At 32.1% G+C, this 22,366-nt stretch overlaps 1 protein-coding gene across 5 annotated transcripts in view; it reads right to left on the reverse strand.

Annotated features, from left to right (window-relative positions):
- USP25 (ubiquitin specific peptidase 25) overlaps positions 1 to 22,366 on the reverse strand; it is a 147,406-nt gene that overhangs the window by 1,536 nt on the left and 123,504 nt on the right. For 4 of the 5 annotated variants that reach the window (XM_027102262.1, XM_027102294.1, XM_027102274.1 and 1 more), the window contains 5 exons: positions 14,434 to 14,612; positions 12,545 to 12,623; positions 7,905 to 7,984; positions 3,797 to 3,920; positions 191 to 386 (listed from right to left, as the gene is read on the reverse strand). In XM_027102262.1, coding sequence (XP_026958063.1) covers positions 191 to 386; positions 3,797 to 3,920; positions 7,905 to 7,984; positions 12,545 to 12,623; positions 14,434 to 14,612 — 658 coding nt within the window. The remainder of the gene's footprint in view (positions 1 to 190; positions 387 to 3,796; positions 3,921 to 7,904; positions 7,985 to 12,544; positions 12,624 to 14,433; positions 14,613 to 22,366) is intronic. The other variant, XM_027102267.1, reaches the window with a different exon arrangement.

Genomic DNA, 22,366 nt, shown 5'->3' on the forward strand with positions numbered 1-22,366 from the left:
ACCATTTGGGGGGAAGAAGTAAAACATAAATGGCAACAGTAGTGTGCACAGCTTAGTTTGTAAATAAGAAAAAAAACTGATGCGAATATAAACATGTTACAGAATATAAAAAATGATAATAACTAACATCTAATTCTAACTGCTTTTAATCCCAACACCCCAGGTGTCCACCTGCATTGTTTAAACTTACATTCCATTTCTTGTCCAAGATAGGAACACCATCGATTTCTCATATCTTCCACAGCAAGTATATCTTTCTCTTCCATTTCATCCACCAATAACAAGGGCAAAAATGGGACAATAAACTCATTCATGATAATCAGACCATTGTTTACTTCTCGATCCTCTCCAGATTCAAACAGTTCTGCAGCCTGCTCATTTAATTTCTTAACGCAATGAAAAAAAGAACAAGTTTGTTTCCTTTTTTAATTAAATAAAAATGTAAGTGTTAATACTGAAGGCAACATAACAAGCATGTTCGCAGACAGTATTAGAACAAATGGAAGTCACAAAACGCAACCTCAACCTATTGAGCAAGAAAAGTCTCTTAGAAAAGGCTATGCATATAACAACAGAAACAAAAGCAAAAAAGAAGTGGGAGAAATAATGTTGCCATGTTTTTAAAGCTTAAGTTCAGTTTATTTTACTTTGATCATCACTATAGGGACCATTTTAAAATTTGTTCTCCAGAGGTGAATTTCCCCCAATTCTAAAATTTGACAAGCACTCAAAGTAATTTTAAAAAGGAAGAAATTTTTGAAAAACTCATCATCTTTTCCATAAATGTCAACTCAACAGGGACTGTTATACTTCTTGATACAAAAATATAAAGGTAATCCATTAGTTCATTTACTCCTTCAAAAAATTCTTACTCAGTACATGCCATGTGCCAGAAACTGTTCTAGATGCAGGGGTACCCAAGTGATTAATACAGAAAACTCTCATGGAGCTTACAATCCCTTACAATACAGGGATCAGTAAACTTTTTCTGTAAAGGACAAGATAGGAAATATCTTAGGCTTCGAGGGCTATATCATTTTCGTTGCAATGACTGATCTCTGCCGTTGTTGTACAAAGGCAGCCATATGTAAATGAATGAACACGCCTATGTTTCAATAAAACTTTATTTATAAAAACAAGTGGTAGGCTGGAGCACAGGCCAAGTGTGCTGACATCTAATTGAGTAGAAGAGAGAAATCCATGTGATAAGAAACAGAGACATAGGAGACAGATAAAAAGGTACAGGTATAATAAGACGTTTATGTCTGAAGTCTTACGTTTACAGAATGACAAATATGATTTTTAAATAGTTTTAAGCTGAACTTCAAATACAAAAATTTTATTATTTCTTACGGTTATGTTATGTCATTCTTGTGCAATTTATCTTGATTTTGTAGAGAGGCTTATGCTGAAAGTCCAATTCAGCCACTAAGCAAATTATTTAACCTTCAGCAAACAAGTACCTTCCTAGCTTCAGCGTCTTTATATGAAAAATGAGATACTATTACCTTCCTTACACAGTGGTTAAGACGATTAAATGAGGTAAGCCTTTAAGTATCTAGTGTAATTTTTATAATTTGCTTTCAAAGACATGTAATTATTCTGAAATTCGATGTTAAGTTCACTAAATCAAAACATATCCTAGAAACAACTCAAACATAGTATGTCCAAAGCCAACCTTATTCATTCTCTTAAGAGTCCCGAAAGCCAAAGACAGAACTAGTAAGTCAGGCAGCCTTAATGCTTCTATTTCCTTCTTCCCACTCATCTAATAGTTACCAAGTCCTTGATTTCATTTCCTTTACCATCTTATATACCCTCTCTTTCATATTCATTGTACTTCTGCCTTAGTTGAGGCTCTCGTCCTCTCTTCCCTGTCTATCTCCTCTAGTGTTCTTCATTTCAATCTTTACTCCTTTCCAGTTCATCTTCTAGTATACGACTGCCAGAATGATTTTCCAAAACCTGATCAAGCCAAACTTACACCAACTTTACAATGGTACCAATGCATTAGAATGGTGCATAAGCTTCTTCACAGTCTAACAACAAATCCTGTTGGCTTCATCACTTCCACCTAACCCTGTTCCTCATAACTTAGCCACAATGGATTTATCTTCATTTTCTGTTGTATACTTCCCATGCCTTTTCATATGATATTCCTTTGTCTGGAATGTTTTTCTCTCTTCTCTACAAGGCTTTAAACTCTTATTTATCCATCAAGATCCAGATCAGTGTTTATCTTATCTCTTAAGCTTCTCCCCAACAATTCCAGGTATATTATTTTGCATATTTCTCATAATAATACTTATTCTGAAATATAAAAATTATCTGTGTACATCACTCACCAGATTGAATTCTCTTAGGATAAATAATAGGTCTTATTTATCTTTGCATCCCTCAGAATCTGACACTCAGTAAATACTCAATGTAAAAAAAAAAGAAAAACCTTAAAGGAACACTAAAATAATCCTCCTGAGGTTTTATTTAAATCCCTATGTGAAACAACAAAGTGTGGCTGGTTTACTAACCTAAAATGATAAAAGAAACACATTCTACCATTTTATAAATGTCTTAGAATAACCATCAAGTTTTTTTGGTTGTATTTATGTTTAAAACAGTTTTACCAAAATATTTCAATATCCCAACACTGTAACGTTTTTACATTAAAAATTGCTTTAACTCATTCAATGCAAAATTTTATATAATTATATAAAACTGTACTTTTTTAAACTGAAATATATATAATTCAGGTCTTCCTTCTCAGGGGTTGATTAAAAACCTTTTGAAACTGACCAAATTAAGAATACCATCCTTAATGGATACAAACCATCAACAATTCAAGTCTTAAAATACACTCAAATGCAGCAAAATCAGCTAAGAGAAAAATAACAAGATCACAAGCCTCTAATATTCACATTCAAAAATTCCGAAAACATACCGCAGACTACAATTAACATATACTATGTAGTTCTACTGAAAGAAAACATTTCACCAGTACACCTACTTAAAGTTTTTTAAAGTACACATAAACCAAGTAACCTATATAGATTCAAAAATCATACTCTTGAATACCTTTATATATTTTATAGAAAAAAACTGCAACTTAGAAGTTCACAATCTATAGTCATGTTAATAGCTAAATAAAATCTAATCAGAAAAAAGTATAAAGATGGAATTTGTAATTTTATACATAACGGTTAGCTGACTCAAGAAACATTAACAAAGTACTCCAGATATCTAGAGAGTAAACTGGTGGGGGAAAAAAAAAAACTTGCTAAAAAGATTTCTTAAAGTTTATAACAACAATAATATTTCAGCACATAGATAGTAAAAATATTTGAGGAAAAAAATTCCATTGACTAGGTGAAAAAAAACGATATTATACTACAATGAATCCTTTAACATTATGTACATCAAATATACTATTTATAAAAACTCAGAAAAATCTATTCTTTTTCTGGAATAATAATGATGATAATTCATCATTTAGGCCCTCTTCTGTCATCAAAAGAGGGAATGGCAGAATGAGAAGAAATCTAAATATAAAAATGTAATTATTCTGACCTCATTTTAAGAACATTTCTGGTTCATCATCTGTAAAACTTAAGATCCTTAAAGAAGAAGGGATAAAGAATTGAGTGTATTTTCCCACCTCAAGGGAATAGACCCAGATTATAGACATCATCATGACACCCCATCAGAATTAATAGTCAATCACTTATATATGAGTCTGGATAACTGCCCCAATGTAAGACAAAATGATAAAGTAAACACATACTATGTACATTCAACTTACTAGTAAACATTCTCTTCTATAATGTGATATCAATTCTTCATCATGTCCTCTGTATGGGCCTTTGGACAAGAGTTCTTTGTTATTCTGATAAGCACAGATAAGGAACAGCAAGGAATCTATATAACTTTAAAAAAAAAAAAGTACAGCATTACTATTTTATCTTTGTAAAAAAAGGTCAATTACAATTTTAAAGCATTTTAAGTATACATTTAAATTTTGATTATCCAGAACAACATTAAAATAAAAAGTATCATCTGATGATACACTGTATGCCTGAAGGCATCTTTTGAGTAACAGCCACATCTGAAACCAGCAGATAGTTGTCTTAAAAGTAAAACAAACAAAAAACAGAACTAGGAATTAAGAAAAAACTGAGAAAAAGGCCATAATTGATGAATTCAGAGTTCCTTCTGTCTTCCTTGGTATTTATTTCCATTTAGACTCAAAATTAACACTGATGTGAAAGTCAACGATCTGCTTTTTTTTTTTTTTTTTTCCCGCTACACGGGCCTCTCACTGTTGTTGTGGCCTCTCCCATTGCGGAGCACAGGCTCCAGACGCGCAGGCCCAGCGGCCATGGCTCACGGGCCCAGCCGCTCCGCGGCATGTGGGATCTTCCCGGACTGGCGCACGAACCCGCGTCCCCTGCATCAGCAGGCGGACTCTCAGCCACTGTGCCACCAGGGAAGTCCAACGATCTACTTTTTAAACAACATAATGTCATTTTTGTTTGAGGGAAGGATCAGATTACTTTGTTCCTTTATAACGAACAGCACTCGATTCATTCAGTGACTCTTTTTTAGTCAGGTTTTTTTCTATGTGAGGGCACAGTTCTACTCATTGAGAAAAATGTAAGAGGGGAGAATATCCAAAGGAGATGGGTGAAGTAGAAGGGAAAAAATGCTTCTAAATCTGGGAAATCTAGTGGGATACAAACAGACAAAAGAAAACACTAACATAAAAGGCAGGCAGGGTTAGGCCTTTGTTTTATAGTTAATATTAATATGTTATTTATATAAGTCTAGACCTTAAGAAGTTCAAACTAGGGGCTTCCCTGGTGGCGCAGTGGTTGAGAGTCCGCCTGCTGATGCAGGGGACACGGGTTCGTGCCCCGGTCTGGGAAGATCCCACATGCCGCAGAGCCTGCGCGTCCGGAGCCTGTGCTCCACAACGGGAGGGGCCACAACAGTGAGAGGCCCACGTACAGCCAAAAAAAAAACAAAAAGAAGTTCAAACTAGGTTTTAAAAAGGGAATATGGGAAAAATGTTTGAGTACTATATTTGTCTCTAAAACGATTATTCTTCTCCTAACATGCTGTAGGAAAAAATATATACAGCTATATATTTGTATAACTGAAATATGAAAGATATTTTAAGATATTTCCTATGTGTCAGATTTTCCAATCATAACGTATCTTCTCACAAATTCAGAAAAATGCAACATCCTAAAAAGTGAAATACTGTACAGAAACAATGTTTACTGCCAATCAGTGTTACTGTTTATTAATTTCAGGTGCTCAGAAACAAGTCTATAGTCCAAATGTTAAATGTAGAATTATGTGGAAATTAATGTACACATTCATAACAAATCAAATTACACACCTGAAACTACTTCATAAAAAATAAGTTCTTTTAAGTTATGTTTTGGAAACAGCTTTTCCCAGGAATTTGTTTTTGAGAAAACTTAGGGTATGAAATCTTATTTTGAAATAATATGGGTATAGTCTCAGCTAAAGCTTTTTTTGTTTTAAGAGTGATAATAATATTAAATGTTGTTTTACGTCACTAAGTTGAATTAGTTTGCTGGCACATCTACCTTCCCTTTTATAGCTATTAAGTTTCCTGTTGAAAGGTCTCCCCTGAATGACATCCATATCTGGCTTTCTAGACCTGAGTCATCGCTCTGAGAATAGCTCTGAAACTATGAACATGTTCCAATTTTCTAGTGAAGTACACAAAACGTTCTACATTTTATCAACGTTTAAAGTGCTTACACTTCAAGTAATCAGAATAAAATTCAGCAGTCCAGTTACCAAATTCTTATTTAAGATAAAATAAGACTATGTAGCCTGATAGATTCTCTTTATCTTCCAGTTTTACTGCTGTAAAATTATGGTTCCTAAAAACATGATTTCATTTCATTACTCAGAGAAGTAATAATGACCCATCAATAAATAATTCAATTTATGGCTTTCAAGTGCTAAGTTTTCATTAAAAACAAGTTTGACAAAACCTTTTGGCAATGTTTTATACACTGCTAGTAACGGTAACTGCTTCTTTTTACAATATTCCATAAATATTATTTGTCACCACTACTAATTTTCTAGCTGACCTTTCACATTTGCTATGCTAAGAATATTCACTTTACCAACAAGAACATATTTAAGAATAAGCAAATTATGAAATTTAAACATAATTCCAAGTTATACTTAAAGTCCTTTAACAAATGTTAACTCAGAAAAGCTAATGTAGAAGCTATGCAGAGAGCAAGAAAATGACAGGTTCATCTTGTTAATTCTTATTGCGATAATGAATACATTTTGTCCTTTTCTGATTTCATTAAATTATACAAGAATACAGAGGTCTCTATTTCAATTTTTCTCTCCCTAGTTAGTCGTGTGACCTTGACAAAGTTATTGCAGCACTGTGGAGCCCAGTTTCTTTACCTATAAAATGGAAATACCTTTTAGATACTCTGTTCAATTGTAAGACCATATTAATATTTTTCTCAGAAAACTTAATCTCCAAAATCCTAAAGCTAATTAGAATATCCCTATTAAATAAAACTTTGACCAAAATATTAATAAAATAGAGCTACTGATCAAAACAGTTTTCTATTTCAGTAACCAAAGTAAATTATCTTAAAAGTACACAATCACTAGGACTTTAATAATTTGTATCCAAGTATTAACATTACTTTTTACTTTTGTGTGATAACTTTTAAGATTTTGATAAGTGTAAGAATGATGGCATTGTGTACTGTCCAACGAACAGAGCCGCACTGTCCAACAGAACTTCCTGCAATAATGGAAGTGGTGTATCTGTGCTGGCCAAAACAGTAGCCACTAGTCACGCGTAACTACTGAACATTCAAAATGTGGCTAGTATGATTGAGAAACCGAATTCTTAGCTTTAAAAATTTTAATTAATTTATATTTAAATTTTTGCATGTGGCTGGTGGCCACCATGTTGGACAGCATAGCTCTAGAAGTAATGTTGCATGTTGGCATTTAAAAAAAAACAACATTATTACCTCAAGTGGAGGTTTCTTATACTTTACACAATAAAAAAGAAAAGGAAAAAAAAGAAAGAAATCAATATCCCTTTTACTTGGCGGCAGTATTACAGTGTATTTTAAATATAGCACATAAAAAAATCCTTAGTCAAGTAAATTAATGTTAAAGGATACGAATTGAGAAATACGTGTATAATAAGTAAATACACATTAATGAATAATCTATAATGGTCAATAAATCAATATGTATCCTTTTCTTCTCGGTAACAATGATTGCAATTTAAAAAGCAGAAATTCCTTTAAAACCATCTGTAATTTGTATGAGAAGTAATCTAAAATATTTACAGTCGCAGTATTTAGAAGACAAGTGATTAGTTTTCTACAGCTATATTTTTTATAGTACCTCGAAGTTCAGAGAAAGAGACAGATTAGAAACACTATCTCTAATTTGAAGTCAAGATTAAACTCAGAAAGAACAGGAAAAAGGCTAGTGACTGGAAGGTAGATGTTAAAGAATACAAAGAATTCCATTTGCTGGGCTACCAGCTTCTTCGGTCCCCAGCAAACTTCTAGGCTTCAGTCTAATCCTATTCCATTCTAAGTTTCAATTGCAGTGTTTGAGAGCTGATAAAAACAATGACAATAATGCCAGCTTTACAGATTTAGCTTAAAATGGAAAATATATTGTATGTGGGGTATATGGGAACTCTTTGTATTAATTTTGCAATTTCTCTGTAAATCTAAGACTGTTCTAAAATAAAACATTTATTGAAAATATACACTGTGAAAAAAACCTTTTCTATAGATGAGGTCACATCTGAATAGAATACAAAAATTAAGCTCTCCTTTTCATGTGTGTACATCTTGCCTTACCTTTCTCTTTGAAAATTTTCTAGCCCAATTATGAGATACATGGTTGTTTCCCTGAATTTTCTATAATCCTGATGCCATTCCTGTAGGTGAAAGAAAATAGTAAAAGTATATAGATATTAAAACTACAATGAAAACTGCTTATAAATACATTGTTTTGATAACTGTTTGAATTAACAGAAGCAGAGTTCATAATTAAAGATAAACTAGACCTAAATCAAGACTTTACTGTCTTACATACAAAACTATTTATCGGTATAATAATAAATGTAAAAATTATTAGACATTGATGAGAAATTAAACAACAATGACTCACTAGAAGAAAACAAATACAAAGGCAAGATAATCAGTCAGGTAGGTCATCTCTCTCTCTCAAAAATTCTTCATTGTAAAATTTTATTATTAAGATATCATTATAGAATATTTGGGGTGCATGTATCTTTTCAAATTAGTGTTTTCATTTTTTCCAGACATATACAGAGGAGTGAATTGCTGGATTATATTGATGGTTCTATTTTCATTTTTTTGAGGAACCTCCATACTGTTACCCATGGGGAGAGGGAAAGGAGGAGTGCGATAGGGGTACAGGATTACAAAATACAAACTACTATGTATAAAATAGATAAGCAGCAAGGATATATTGTATAGCACAGGGAATTATAGCTATTATCTTGTAATAACTTTTAATGGAGTATAATCTGTAAACATACTGAACCTATGCTGTACACCTGAAACTAATATAACGTAAAGCAAATACACTTAAATTTAAAAAGTATTATTATAGATCTACATCACACTGAAGGCAGAAGGTAAATGAAGCTAACTCCTCTAACAGGAAGCAAAGCTTGAAGACTGTTATTTGAAGCACAGTTTTAAGGAACTGAAAGAAAAAAAAAAATGTTACAGCATAATAAAATTATTTAACCTTTTAATTTTCCCAAATTTGTGTTAAATTTTAAATGTGGTTGCTGAATACTCTTTTCAGCTGAGCTATGGTGAAAAAGATAGATGCATTTCACATTTCAACAGCCTCTCCCTCCAAAACAACTCACAATTATTGGGCATGTAATGTGACTAAATGATTCAGAACTTACAACTTATAACTCTAGAAAATGACTTAAAAAAATAAAATCAAGATTTTTTTCTTAACTTACTTAATAAAAATTGATTCAAGGAAAATCATAACTAAAATTCAATATAGGACTAACCTAAAGGAGATAGTGATGATAGAAGTGTGAAAGCTTTTATATACATATTATTATAAGTAAGTGAAAATAAGAAACATACAGGCCAGTTATTGACCAGCTACATTCTACTTGAATATGAATCATTTTAATTTTTAATTTTAAAAGGCATAATTTCCACACTATAAGTAGACCTTAATAACAAATAAAGGTAAAATTGTCTTGCAAGCATAAAGTTAACTTTTCTGGGGGAAGTATTCAAATTGCCACTCTGTTGTCATTAGAATCACCTTAGAAGTTGTTAAGTAGGTAAACTTTTTCTTTAAAGGGTTAGACAATAAATGTTTCAGGCTTTGCAGGCCATGCAGTCTCTGTTGCAGTTACTCATCTCTGCGGTTGTAGTGTGAAAGTGCTGATACGCAATACCTAAACAAATGGCTTGTGTTCCAATAAAACTTTACTTAAAAAAGCAGGTGGTGAGCTGGATTTGGTCTGTGGGCAAGGTCTGCTGATGCGTGACTTAGAGCAAGACAAAGATATGTGGGATATACAGAATCCAAAAACATGTCATGTAAATACCTATAAGACTTAGTGGCTCTGCAGTTAGAAAAAATATGAGAAGTTTTCATAATAAAAATATGCTGAAGCCAATCTGATGAAGCATGCTTGTAGAGAGACTGTAGAATCAAATCACAAATAAAAAATCAAGTCCCGGGGCTCCCCTGGTGGCACAGTGGTTGAGGGTCCGCCTGCCGATGCAGGGGACGCGGGTTCGTGCCCCGGTCCGGGAGGATACCGCATGCCGCGGAGCGGCTGGGCCCCTGGGCCGTGGCCAACGGGCCTGCGCGTCCGGAGCCTGTGCTCCGCGGCGGGAGGGGCCGCAGCAGTGAGAGGTCCGCATACCGCAAAGAAAAAAAAAAAATCAAGTCCCATGTTACTTGAATCTTGGAGACAAGGGTAGAGTTAGCAACCAATTTGCCTGCCATCTCTGGCATGTATTGTGTGTCCATTTATTTGTGGCTGTGTTCCTAGATTTTCTATTCTGCTTTATTGCTCGAATTTACCTATTCTTATGCTAATATTATTATAAAGCATAAAGGTTAAGATAATTTGTATCGATTTCAAGTAAAAAAGCCTTCCTACCTCGTTCTTCTTCAAGAATGTCAGGACTAGAGTGAGATCTTTGCATTTCCATAAAAGTTTTGAATCAGCTTATTAAAGCTCCATAAAACAACTTGCTAGAAGTCTGACAGAAACTGCACAGTATCAATAAACCATTTTGGGGAAAACTGACATCTTTATAATACAAAGTTTCCCAAACACGATACGATACATATATCCATTTGTTTAGGTCTTCTTTATAACGTCTCCTAAAGTCATGCACAATTTTTGCTAAATCTGCCTCTAGGTACTCCACAGTTTGGGTACTACTAAAAATGCTGTTATTCTTTAGAATTTCTATCTGATTATTTGTTACTGGTATAAAGGAATAAAACTGATATCTGACATAAGACTTGTATGTTACAGAGCTCTCTTATTATCTTTATTTATCTCCAATAAATTTATCTGTAGATTTTGTATTTTCTAGGTATAAAATCTGCAAATAATGAAAACTTTGTTTCTTCTTTTGCAATCTCTTACTTTTTGCTTTATTTTTTGTTGCCTTACTGTCCTTGAATTACCAGTACAATGCTGAATAGAAGTGGTAATGGCATACATGCCTGTCTTTTTCTTGATCACAAAAGGAAAGCTTTCAATGTTCAGATTTCTTTATATTTGTTTTTGTTTTTCAAGACACTCTTTAGTAGATTAAAGTAGCTACCTTGTTTCTCCGAAGAAGATATACAGATTGCCAAGAAACACATGAAAGGATGTTTAACATCACTAATCCTTAGAGAAATGCAAATCAAAACTACAATGAGATATCACCTCACACCAGTAAGAACGGCCATCATCAAAAAATCTACAAACAATAAATGCTGGAGAGGGTGTGGAGAAAAGGGAACACTCTTGCACTGCTGGTGGGAATGTAAATTGATACAGTCACTATGAGGAACAGTATGGAGGTTCCTTAAAAAACTAAAAATAGTACTATCATATGACCCAGCAATCCCACTACTGGGCATATACCCTGAGAAAACCGTAATTCAAAAAGAGTCATGTACCACAATGGTCATTTGCAGCTCTATTTACAATAGCCAGGACATGGAAGCAACTTAAGTATCCATCGACAGATGAATGGATAAAGAAGATGTGGCACATATATACCATGGAATATTACTCAGCCATAAAAGAAACGAAACTGTTATTCGTAGTGAGGTGGATGGACCTAGAATCTGTCATACAGAGTGAAATAAGTCAGAAAGAGAAAAACAAATACTGTATGCTAATACATCTATATGGAATCTAAAAAAAAAAAAGGTTCTGAAGAACCTAGGGGCAGGACAGGAATAAAGATGCAGACATAGAGAATGGACTTGAGGACATGGGGAGGGGGAAGGGTAAGCTGGGACGAAGTGAGAGAGTGGCATGGACATATATACACTACCAAATGTAAAACAGATAGCTAGTGGGAAGCAGCTGCATAGCACAGGGAGATCAGCTCGGTGCTTTGTGTCCACCTAGTGGGGTGGGATAGGGAAGGTGGGAGGGAGACACAAGAGGAAGGAGATATGGGGATATATGTATACATATAGCTGATTCACTTTGTGAATAGCAGAAACTAACACAACATTGTAAAGCAATTATACTCCAATAAAAATATTAAAAAAATACAACACAAAACAAAAAATAAGTGGAGAAAAATAAACGACGATTATATTATAAAAAAAATAACTTTTCTGTATCCTTCCTTGTATCTGTTAATGTAGTGAATTACACTAATTGTTTAAGGGAATATAAAGTAATTAAGTTTGTAAATGAGAGCAGTCATTAATCAAAGGCACTCATGAAAGCAAGTTAAAATTTACCAAGTTTATAAGTTTTTGAAAAGACAATGTATAAAGTTAAATTTAAAAGCTTGAAAAAATACTAGGTGTTTGAATTGGTAACTTAAAAAAATATTAGTTTTAAAGCCAAACTTAACACAAAGAGAATATTTTGCACAAAAATTACCACAGGCATGATACGACTACTCATGTGTGTGCTCGAGATCTCTCACACAACACTGTCCAATAATGACAAATATATATGGCATACAATGATTAAAACGAATTTCTAACTTCCCCCCAAAATATCTGATGAAGCAAAGAAAAAATATAGCATGGCTTCACTGTAGTACAGTATTTAAGAACATAGGTTCTGTTAACAAAGTTGTGACGTGAAGCTATGAGAACTTTAGGCAAGTTACTTCAACACTCTATGTCAAATTTTCTCACGTGCTTAGCTGTACTGAAATGAAAGATTACTGAATTAAACAATTCCTCAATCTACAGTTCAACCTCTCAAAAGGCACATTACCTCATACTCCTCCAAGTTTACTTCTTCAGGTTTTATCATTTCAATTTTGGCTTGAGCAACTTTCATTATGTTGTGACACCTTCAAATAAAAGAAATGTATTTCTAAATCAAAAGCAAACTCCATAAAGACTGAAAAACATGTGTTATATAAAACTAGACTACCCAACACATATGAAAATGAAATCCACTATCACTGAGTAATATTTTTTTGAGGAAACAACTTTCAAATACTTAAGTGAAAAATGTGTTTTTTGGACAATACCAGATAGTTACAAAATATATAAAGAAGACAGAAGCAATAATTCTAATTCAAATTTACCATGTTATATTTATTGATACATATGGCTTTTAAATTATATTCTATTAATAAAGATGGAATATGTAAAAAAAATTTAAAAATTTATAATGTATTATTAAGTAAGCTCCAGAGACATGAAATCTTATTTTCCTCCAAATGGTATTATTCATAAATAGTAAAAAGGAATCCAAAATGTGCCTATCATTTCAGGTAGGAATGGAAACATTTCAATAGATTTTATGATCAGAACCATTGCTAAAGAAATCCGCCCAAAATATATTTCGTTATCACACACATTTTACTCTGGACTTCAAGCACAAGAGAAATCAGATTTCTTAAAACAAACTATTTTTAGTTGCCAGGGCAAATAACTGCAAAAGACTGAAAAATCAACGTGAGTACTCCATAAGTATCTTCCCCAAATTCAATAGCATATACTCATTGGAACATAGTATACTGACAGTCCAGATAATGAGGGTTATAGCTTCTGAGCTCTTCACAGTTATATGTAACAAAATAAGTGATGCCAACCTTACTACTAATAAAAATATTAATAGCCAATACTCACTGAGCATTTACTGTCTACCAGATAATGCTCAAAACCATTCACCTGTATTATTTCACTTAATCCTAAATTTCACAGCAGACACATGGTGAGGCAGAAATTAAACCTGGATGCTTTGTTTTCCCTCATACTCTTCTCTACTCACATATTTTTAATTCACTATTTTTGAGACATTCATGAAAGGATAATCATTTACTTCAGAATTTAAATGTGTTTACAATGAACTCCAAGATAGTATAAATGTTTCTGTATTCTAAAATAACTTTTCAGTACTTTGGATCTTTACCTAAGGCCTAAATTGTTTTAAATAGTATTCATTCTAATTAGATTAAATTTAAATTTTTAACATTAGTAAATAGTTTTATAGGAGTTTCTAAGAGAAAACAGTTTTTGGTAAACCAAAATTAATTTAACCATTCTAAGCCTTCTCTTTATGTCAGGAGATGTTTAATTACTTTATTTGTACATATAATTACTTTTCTCCAGTGGTTCTCACACAAGGGTGATTTTGCTCCCTCAGGGGATATCTGGCAGTATTTGGAGACCGTATGGGTTGTCACCAGTTGGAGAGTACTACTGGCATTTAGTGGGTAGAGGCCAGGAATATTACTAAATATCCTACAAATTACAGGACAGCCCCCTCAAAAACAAAAAATTATTTGGCCCCAAATATCCATAGTGGAGAGGTTGAGAAATTCAAATATTAAGTCCCCAAAGGGCAGTGATAATTATATTATACTCTTCTGTGTATCTTTACATTGCCTAGCTCAGTACCTTAGTTCACAATTAAAATGTACTAAAGCGATCTAAATTATTTTTACTTCAAACTTTTAAAGGTCATGATTATAAATCTCAAATAAATTACAAAGCAATTGTTCACATTAAGTGAAGTCAAACTTTGTACTGCATTTATTGAAATATGTCTGTGTATGTGTAAAATAAACATTCAAAAATTGCACTGGGAACTATAAAAAAGACAAGGACAATTTGAGCATATGAATAAGATATTAAACATTTTCAAATTACCTTTCATCAAAACTCAAATTTCTATCTCCAAATTGTTCTAGCAATGTTTTCTCAATGATTTTCTTTGGAGCCTGATTCTGGATAAAGTAGACTACTACATGATGTAATCGATAGTCTGTTTCTGGTGGGGTATCTTCTTGGGCCAATTTAACCAACCTTGAATATTCCAACTTAATTGCCTAGAAAATACAAGACAATGTCAATCTTGGTTAATTATAATAATTAAAATCTTTCAATATTATAACTTAATTATCCTTACAGTGAAATATGCTTTTTTCCTTTTAAAATATTACAAATAAGGAGGTAGTACATCTAAGAATATTGTCCCATGTTCCATAGTTTAAATACATCTAAGCTTACCAGGTGAGTAACTTCGTAAAACTTATCAGAGCCTGGTCAAAGTCTATTCAGAGGCATAAGACAGAGATACTAGGTATATCACCTAACCTACGCTCAGTTTGATGTAACCCTCTAATGTTTCAAATTCTAGGGCTGAACTGCAGTTCCCTAGAATACCCATATCTGAAAGAAAATGGCTGGCTCTTAAATGCATAACATCACCACAATTAACTTCAACTGCAGAGCTGACAAATAAGGGATGAAAAGCAAGTTTTTTATTTACCATAAAATAAATTTTTCATTGTTTCACAAATATTTGAATTTTATCAGTGTAATGATAATTAATGCATAATATCACTATTACTACCTTGATACGTGAGCTTACTTTTTCTTTACAAACACCTTAGAATTCATATTATAATGGGAAACAATAAATACTAATGCATGTTCCCACACATAAGCAAATGATTTGAAAAATATCTGCTCACAAAGAAATATGTGTACAGTTATATATAAAATACTACTATAAATAAGAAGCCCATATAGTCAAACATAACACTTTAAAAATATTCATTTATATTAGACACATCTAAATTCTAACTCTGCTAACCATAAAACATTTGGGGCTATATGCAAAATATATTTTACAAAAAGTCCATTCTACTGGAAAGGGTTTTTCTCTTTTCTTTTAAATGCATGCCTTTCTTAAGCAATTCTTGGCCATCCAGAAACTACCACCTATTGGGCTGTATTTTATAGAATTGAGAAAACATAACTGAAAAACAGTAAATGAAATATTCTAGTTATATATTCTTAGGGGAGCTAATAAGTCCTTTCTATTGATATATAGCTTAGCATTATAAATAGAGTAAGATAATTACTCTATGGCTAAAATAAATTATTCCAATTTTATTTTCAATATACATGTCATTCTAAAGTGTTACTGCTGTGGTTAAAAACAGCCATGAAAATTAACTATATTTACTCATGTAAGACTATCATGGCTCACTTTACTGCATGTTTTGCTTATAAACTCTTTAATCTTCCCAATTTGAGATTAAAAATTTTTCCAATTTGAAACAAAGGCACATGATCATTTAATAACTGAACTATACGGAATTTGAGAATAAGTATAAAAGAAAAACAATAAATAACTGTTCTTCCTTATTATGGCCCTTAGACAATGATTGCCATAGGCTATTAGAAGGTTTTTGGATATTTAAATATTTCAGATGTCATCCTTTTGGCCGAAATTAGTATGACCAGAATAAAATAAATTTGTCTCTTAAATAATATTATAGGTTTAGACATAAGGAATTACAACACTAAATGATTATCCATTCCCCCCCGCCACCTTCAAAACACAGGTTGTGATGTTTTTTATAAATAGTAAATAGATTTCTATTAGAGCTAGAATATACATCGCCTTTAACTCTACGATTATGTTTATCTCTTGATTTTTCTCTATTTAAGATTCTCCCAATTTTAATGAGTAAATGCCAAAGTTATAATCTATAGGTGTTTTATTAAACCAGTAGAGGTAGAAAGGTACTTCTAAATATCTAGGAGCAATTTTTCAACCACAAAATACCACATTTTATCAGCATAAATTAATTTATCAACTATTTTTTTTTTTTAATGAACTTCCTTCACAAGAAGTTTTCTGACTTCTACAGTATACTGCAACCATACATATTCCTTCAGATTTTCAACAAGGTGTTCCACACTGGTATATTTAGGAGAGCTGTACACAATCTACCGTTAACATTTAACATGGTCCTACTAATCAGGCTCAGTGCTAACCTATTTAGCTTTATTTCCTGTTACTCTTCTACCCAGATCAGGTTCGACTCCCCACAAATGCACACGTCTTTGCTCCTTAAGTTCTCTACATGCATGATGTCCTTGATCATTCCCCATCTAGCCACACATGACTCATTCAATGAGACTAGTTAAAGTCTCTCTCTTTTGAAATCTTCTTCCAAACGATTTCTACTTAGACTTTTTTCTACTTTTCTAAATCATACAATAAAACATATTCTAAATTTATAACTTCTTACAGACTATTTTGATGTAAGTATATGTATACACTAGAAAATGTCAAAAATACAAACATACAGTATACTCTGGAGGCAGTAAGATCTAAGGGAAAATCAGCTGGAGTAAAATTCAGAAAGCTAGGTATATCATTTTATTTTTAAAATTGTTTATTTTAAAAACTGATAGTGTACTACGAGATGAAGAAAAACTACTTCACATTCCAGAGGGTCAGAATCATATAGGTTATATTCTTTGAGCACAATGTAATATAAATAGGAATTAAAAATAAAGATAATTCCCAAACTAAACACTTAGGAATTTTAAAATACTGTTCTAAATTATTCTTGGACCAAAGGAATCAAAATTATATTAATACTGGGAATATGAGATCTCAAAGCCTAAAGGACACAGCCAGATTGGTAAAGGAAAATTCCAGCTTAAGCAATACAGAATAGCATTTACTTCAAGAAGCTAGAAAAAGAAAATAAACCAAAATAAAGTAGAAGAAATAAAATAATGTGGCAATTAGATAAAGACCACCAAAGGCTTTTTCTTTCCAAAAAGCTGAATGGAAGACCAAAAAATGGAGAAATCAACACCAGAAATAAGGAAGGTGATAATACCAAAAATACAGGAAAAAGTTTTAAAATCTATAAAATAATAATACATAACTTTATACCAATAAACTATAATATCTTCATTAAACAGATGATCATCTAGGAAACTCTAAGTTATCAGAATTACTTTAAGAGGCAGAAAAACTGAAGAGATGCAGAAAAAATATAGATAACTGAAAAGGCTGCCTAAGATCTATGCCCAATAAAGAAATTAGGCCCATTCTGTTTCAGAGCTGTGCTGTCATGTCAGATCTTCAAAGACAAGATGATTCCTGTATCTAAACTGCTCTGAACCTGAAAAAGGGGAAAGCCTCCTTAATGATTATATAAAACTAGTATAATCTGATATCAAAAATTGACAAATATTTTTTAAAAAAGGAAGTATAGATCAATTTTGTCAGTAAACATAGATGCCAAGACCCACATCTTAGGGGAGCTTGTGTACATAAAGAATATATAGGAACAGATAGTGTTTACAATGATTAAAAAAAAAGACAGACGAATGCTAAGATCCTTACTTTGCAAGGATTAAGGAGAAATCTGTTCAGCATCTCAAATACATGCATTAAAAAATTATCTAAATTCCAATACCAGCCAGTTTAAAAGACAACTCTTAACTGTAAATTTAAGAAAGTGCTTTTAAATTTATGAGAGGATCTGTAAAAAACCAATACTACACATTCTATTTAATAATAAAACACTAGAAACATTCACATTACACTCAGGAACTAAACAAAGGAGTTTACTACCATTATTTTGTTATTTATATTCTGAAAAGGCTGGTCAACATAATAAAACCAGAAATAAGAAATAAGTATAATGGAAATTATCCCAATAATGAGATAGTTATTGGGAGGCAGTTTACTGAAATAATCAAAAGAATCAACCAAAAAATTATTAGAAAATACAAAGGGTTCAATAAAATAATGGATACAATATAAATACATAAAAGTAATTAGTTTTTCCACTACCTACCCTACCAATAATTTGGTATTAAAAGTGAGGATAAACAACTCAATTCACAGAAATAATTTTTATATATCTAAGATTAGATTAAAAAGGAAGGTATAAGACCATTATGAAGTAAAATTATAAAACCTTACTTAAGGACAGAAGAGAGGACCAAAAAACTGAAGATTCATATCATGTTCCTTTCTGAGAAGACTAAAAATACTGAAAAATATAATTATCCACCTCACTGTAACTTAATATAATGCAAGTACCATCAAATTCTGAAAGGATTTAAGGAGACAAGTTGCAGTTGGTTAAAAATTATCAAAAAAGAAAAAATGAAACTTGCCAAACTTTCCATTTATAAAAGAAAAAAAATTAAGAGGTGTTTCTACTACAAAATATATTACAAATAAATGGTTCATAATGTAAATAAGTGTAATGTTCAAAAACAGAAAAATGATCAATGGAACAGAGAGACCCAAAGAGATCCATTTATAAATGGGATTTAATATACAATACAGTATTTTAAGTCAGTGTGCAAAGAATGCATTAGTCAAAGTGTTATTAGTCATGATACGTTTGGACTTTTTGGATATTTCTCTATTTGGAGAAAACTGAAATCTCGTATCTGGGAATCAAACAATAAAAATCATTAAAGTAACAATTAAAGATTTGCATAATTTTAGAAGTGATCATATAGTCTCAAATCCATTAAGGAAATATTGCTATATTTTATAAGATTAAAAACATCATGTACAGTTAAGACACCAAAAACAAATTTAAAGATAAATGACAAACCACAAAATACAATTTTCAAATTATAGATGAATCAAAATTCTTAGCAGATCAGATGCTCATTTAAGTTAAAAAAAAGAAAAAAACAAAAAAAGTGTGCAAAAAATGGACAGGCAGTTAACATAAGAAATACCAACTGCCAAAAAATTTACAGAAAGACACTTAGCCTAACTAAAGATCAAAGATACATAAAATAATGGGATTACCTTTTTTATATCATTTTGTCAGCTAAGCATCAATGACAGTACATTGGAAATTCTACTACGCTATGTTCACAAGAGTTTTCAAATGATATATGTACAAGAATGTTCACAAAAATACTGGAAATGACCTAAACCAGCAACAAAAATGGTAATGATGAATTTAATAAAAGTTACAATTTGTGAGTGTTCTTTATGTGACACTGACACTTTATGTGATAGACACTGTCCAATGATGTCTACATGGATTATCTCATTTAATTCTCAAGATAACTTCTCATTTATAAATAAAAAACAATGGCCATGATAATGTCAGTAAATTGCCTAAGATCACACAATTATTAAGTGATAAAGCTAGAATTTAAACCCAGGCATCTGAACATAGAGCCTTTGCTAGTAACAGCTCGCCTGGGACAGAACTTTCTAACCTAGGCCACGAATAAGCTGTAAGAATTCTGAGATACTAATCCCATCAGCCTTTATGGTGGCCAGATCCATCACTAGATCCATCCATGTTTGTCATAACAAGGAAAAAACTGGAATGCCCTGCTCTAAAAAAATGTTTAAATAAATTTTGGTAAGCTCAACAGGAAATAAAATGTACTTATGAAAAACAATAAATCTACAAATCATGACATGAATAATCATCCACCACATTACATGAAAAAAAAAAAACTAGAAAAAGAAAAGATAGAGCATACTTCTATTTTTATTTAAATTATAATGTATAGATGAGTACTGAATATCAGTCTCATTTATCTACCTAAGAGCATATACAAGAAATAATCAATAGAAGCTAACTGTGGAGTGAAAATTAAAAAGTGAGAGAGAAATGTTTTCATTCTATGTTTTGGTATATGTATATTTTATTAGTTTAAACATCGCTTTCTCTAAGAAGCCCTCTAGATAACAGCTCTGTTTTTCCATTATAAGGTCTCTTTCCACAAACTGCTCCTTTAACATACTAATTATGACTCTAATTAGTGTTTGCTTCCCCCTAGAAAATAAGTTTCATTAAGGCAGGAACTCAGTCCATCATTTCCCCAGCTATATTCATTGGATTTAGTACAGTACCTTGATATAAGCAGGTAATACCTTTTGAATATGCCCATCAGCAGAATGGAAAAAAAATAGTGTAGTCATACAACAGAATACCATAAGAGAATGAACAAATTCTAACTATATCCAATAATATATATGAAGCTCCAAACATGTTCCTCAGTAAAAGCAGCCAGACACAAAAGTACCTATAGTAAAAGATTCTAGGTATATAAAGTTCAACAAGAAAACTTACATTGTTAGAAGTTCAGATAACATCTACTTTTGGATAGGGGGAAAGTGTAGTTCATAGAAAGAAGAAACTAAGGTAATTTCTGGAATACTATAATGTTCTATTTCTTGGCCTGGTTGATAGTTACATGAATATGTGCACTCTGTGATAATTCACAGAGCTGTAAACTCAAGAACTGTGTTCTTTTCAGCATGTTTTACATCTTAATAAAAATATTTTTATAACTACTGAATAAACAGAGGGGTAATGATAATAGGCATTTTTAAAGTAAAAAACAAACTAATAAAGTTATGTCAACTGGGAACAATTGTTATGAAGCAATGAAATAACCAGTAAGGAAAAAAAAGTTTCATAATATAGAAGTGTTACTGCTTCATTAAAATCCTAAGGGCACTTTAATAGGTACAGACAAAAAAAAAAAAGAAAAGTACAAAAAAGAAATTTTAATGTCTTTGAAAGTAAATGAAAAAAGTTATACTAATCCCATGATTATAATTATGATGTGACCCTCCCACTCCCACCCCTGTACATATACATACAGGCAACTAGTACTTTGAGAATATTATTCCTTTGTTTCCTTCTGGCTTTTATTTTTTGCTCATCACAGTAGCCTTGTACTGACTTTCCCTGGATTTTGTTTTTACATGACAGAAACTTCTGCCTTTAAGCCACTATGATTTGGGGACTTTCTGTTAACAGTGAAAACTAATCTTAATAAATAGAGTCACAACTTGGGAAAAGGACTTAGGTAAATGTCTTTTCTCATTTGTTTTTCCAGATCTGCCTGCCTATTAACTCTTTAATATTCTGTGTACAGGGGCAGACTCCCATGTGGGAGGGCCTGTGGTTGAAATAGGAACTGTGACTGACTGGGTTGGTAACCCTTCCTAATTTAAAAGTTAATTCTTAGCAAATCCACTTACCCAGCTAGATGTAAGTTTCATTTCCCAACTTATCTTTTTATCAGTAACAAAGAGAACATTTTCATCACATGGTTTTACTACTAGCAAACATACATAACATTTTAAAAATTGTTCTGATAATAATGCATAAGGAAATCCATATACAGAAGTACTTAAACATGCAGAGTTGAAAAACTTCTCACAGCCAAAAAGCTAATATAAAATAAACCCAACAAAGTTTTTTTGGGTAATGTGACAGGATAGAAGAAAAAAAAAACAAAACTCTTTCCCTCAACTTTTAATAAACTAAGCATTAAAAAGGAAGAAAATTAAAACTATATTATATCTGATTTAGGGAACATAGGAAGACAAAAGGAATCATATGTTAGATTCTGTGCTATGTATATATTTTGTGATTTAAATACTGAACGTCGATAATGATTAGAGTCAATTGCCAAGAACATATGGAACAATCAAAAGGTCAACTGCTGTAAAAGGAACCAAAAGTCTGTCAAAAGACCTATAACCAAAAAAGGGGCTAAGCTCATATGGTTTTACGAGTGAGTTCTAGTTTACTCTTATGGAACAGTTAACTCCTATGTAAACTACACTAGAGTTAAAGAAAAACAGGAGAGCTCAAATCCATTTACTAAATGAATTTAGTAAATGAACTTAATAAGCATGACATCAAACCTGAGGAAGACAGTCCCCAAATAAAAACTTACAGCAATTTTTTTATTAATATAGAATGCAGAAAGCCCAAATAAAATGCTACTGAGTTAAATGTAAATAGGG

This window comes from Aethalodelphis obliquidens, unplaced genomic scaffold (genome assembly GCF_003676395.1).
Source record: "Aethalodelphis obliquidens isolate GAN/ISIS:26980383/991018 unplaced genomic scaffold, ASM367639v1 scaffold1, whole genome shotgun sequence".
Classification (NCBI taxonomy): domain Eukaryota; kingdom Metazoa; phylum Chordata; class Mammalia; order Artiodactyla; family Delphinidae; genus Aethalodelphis; species Aethalodelphis obliquidens.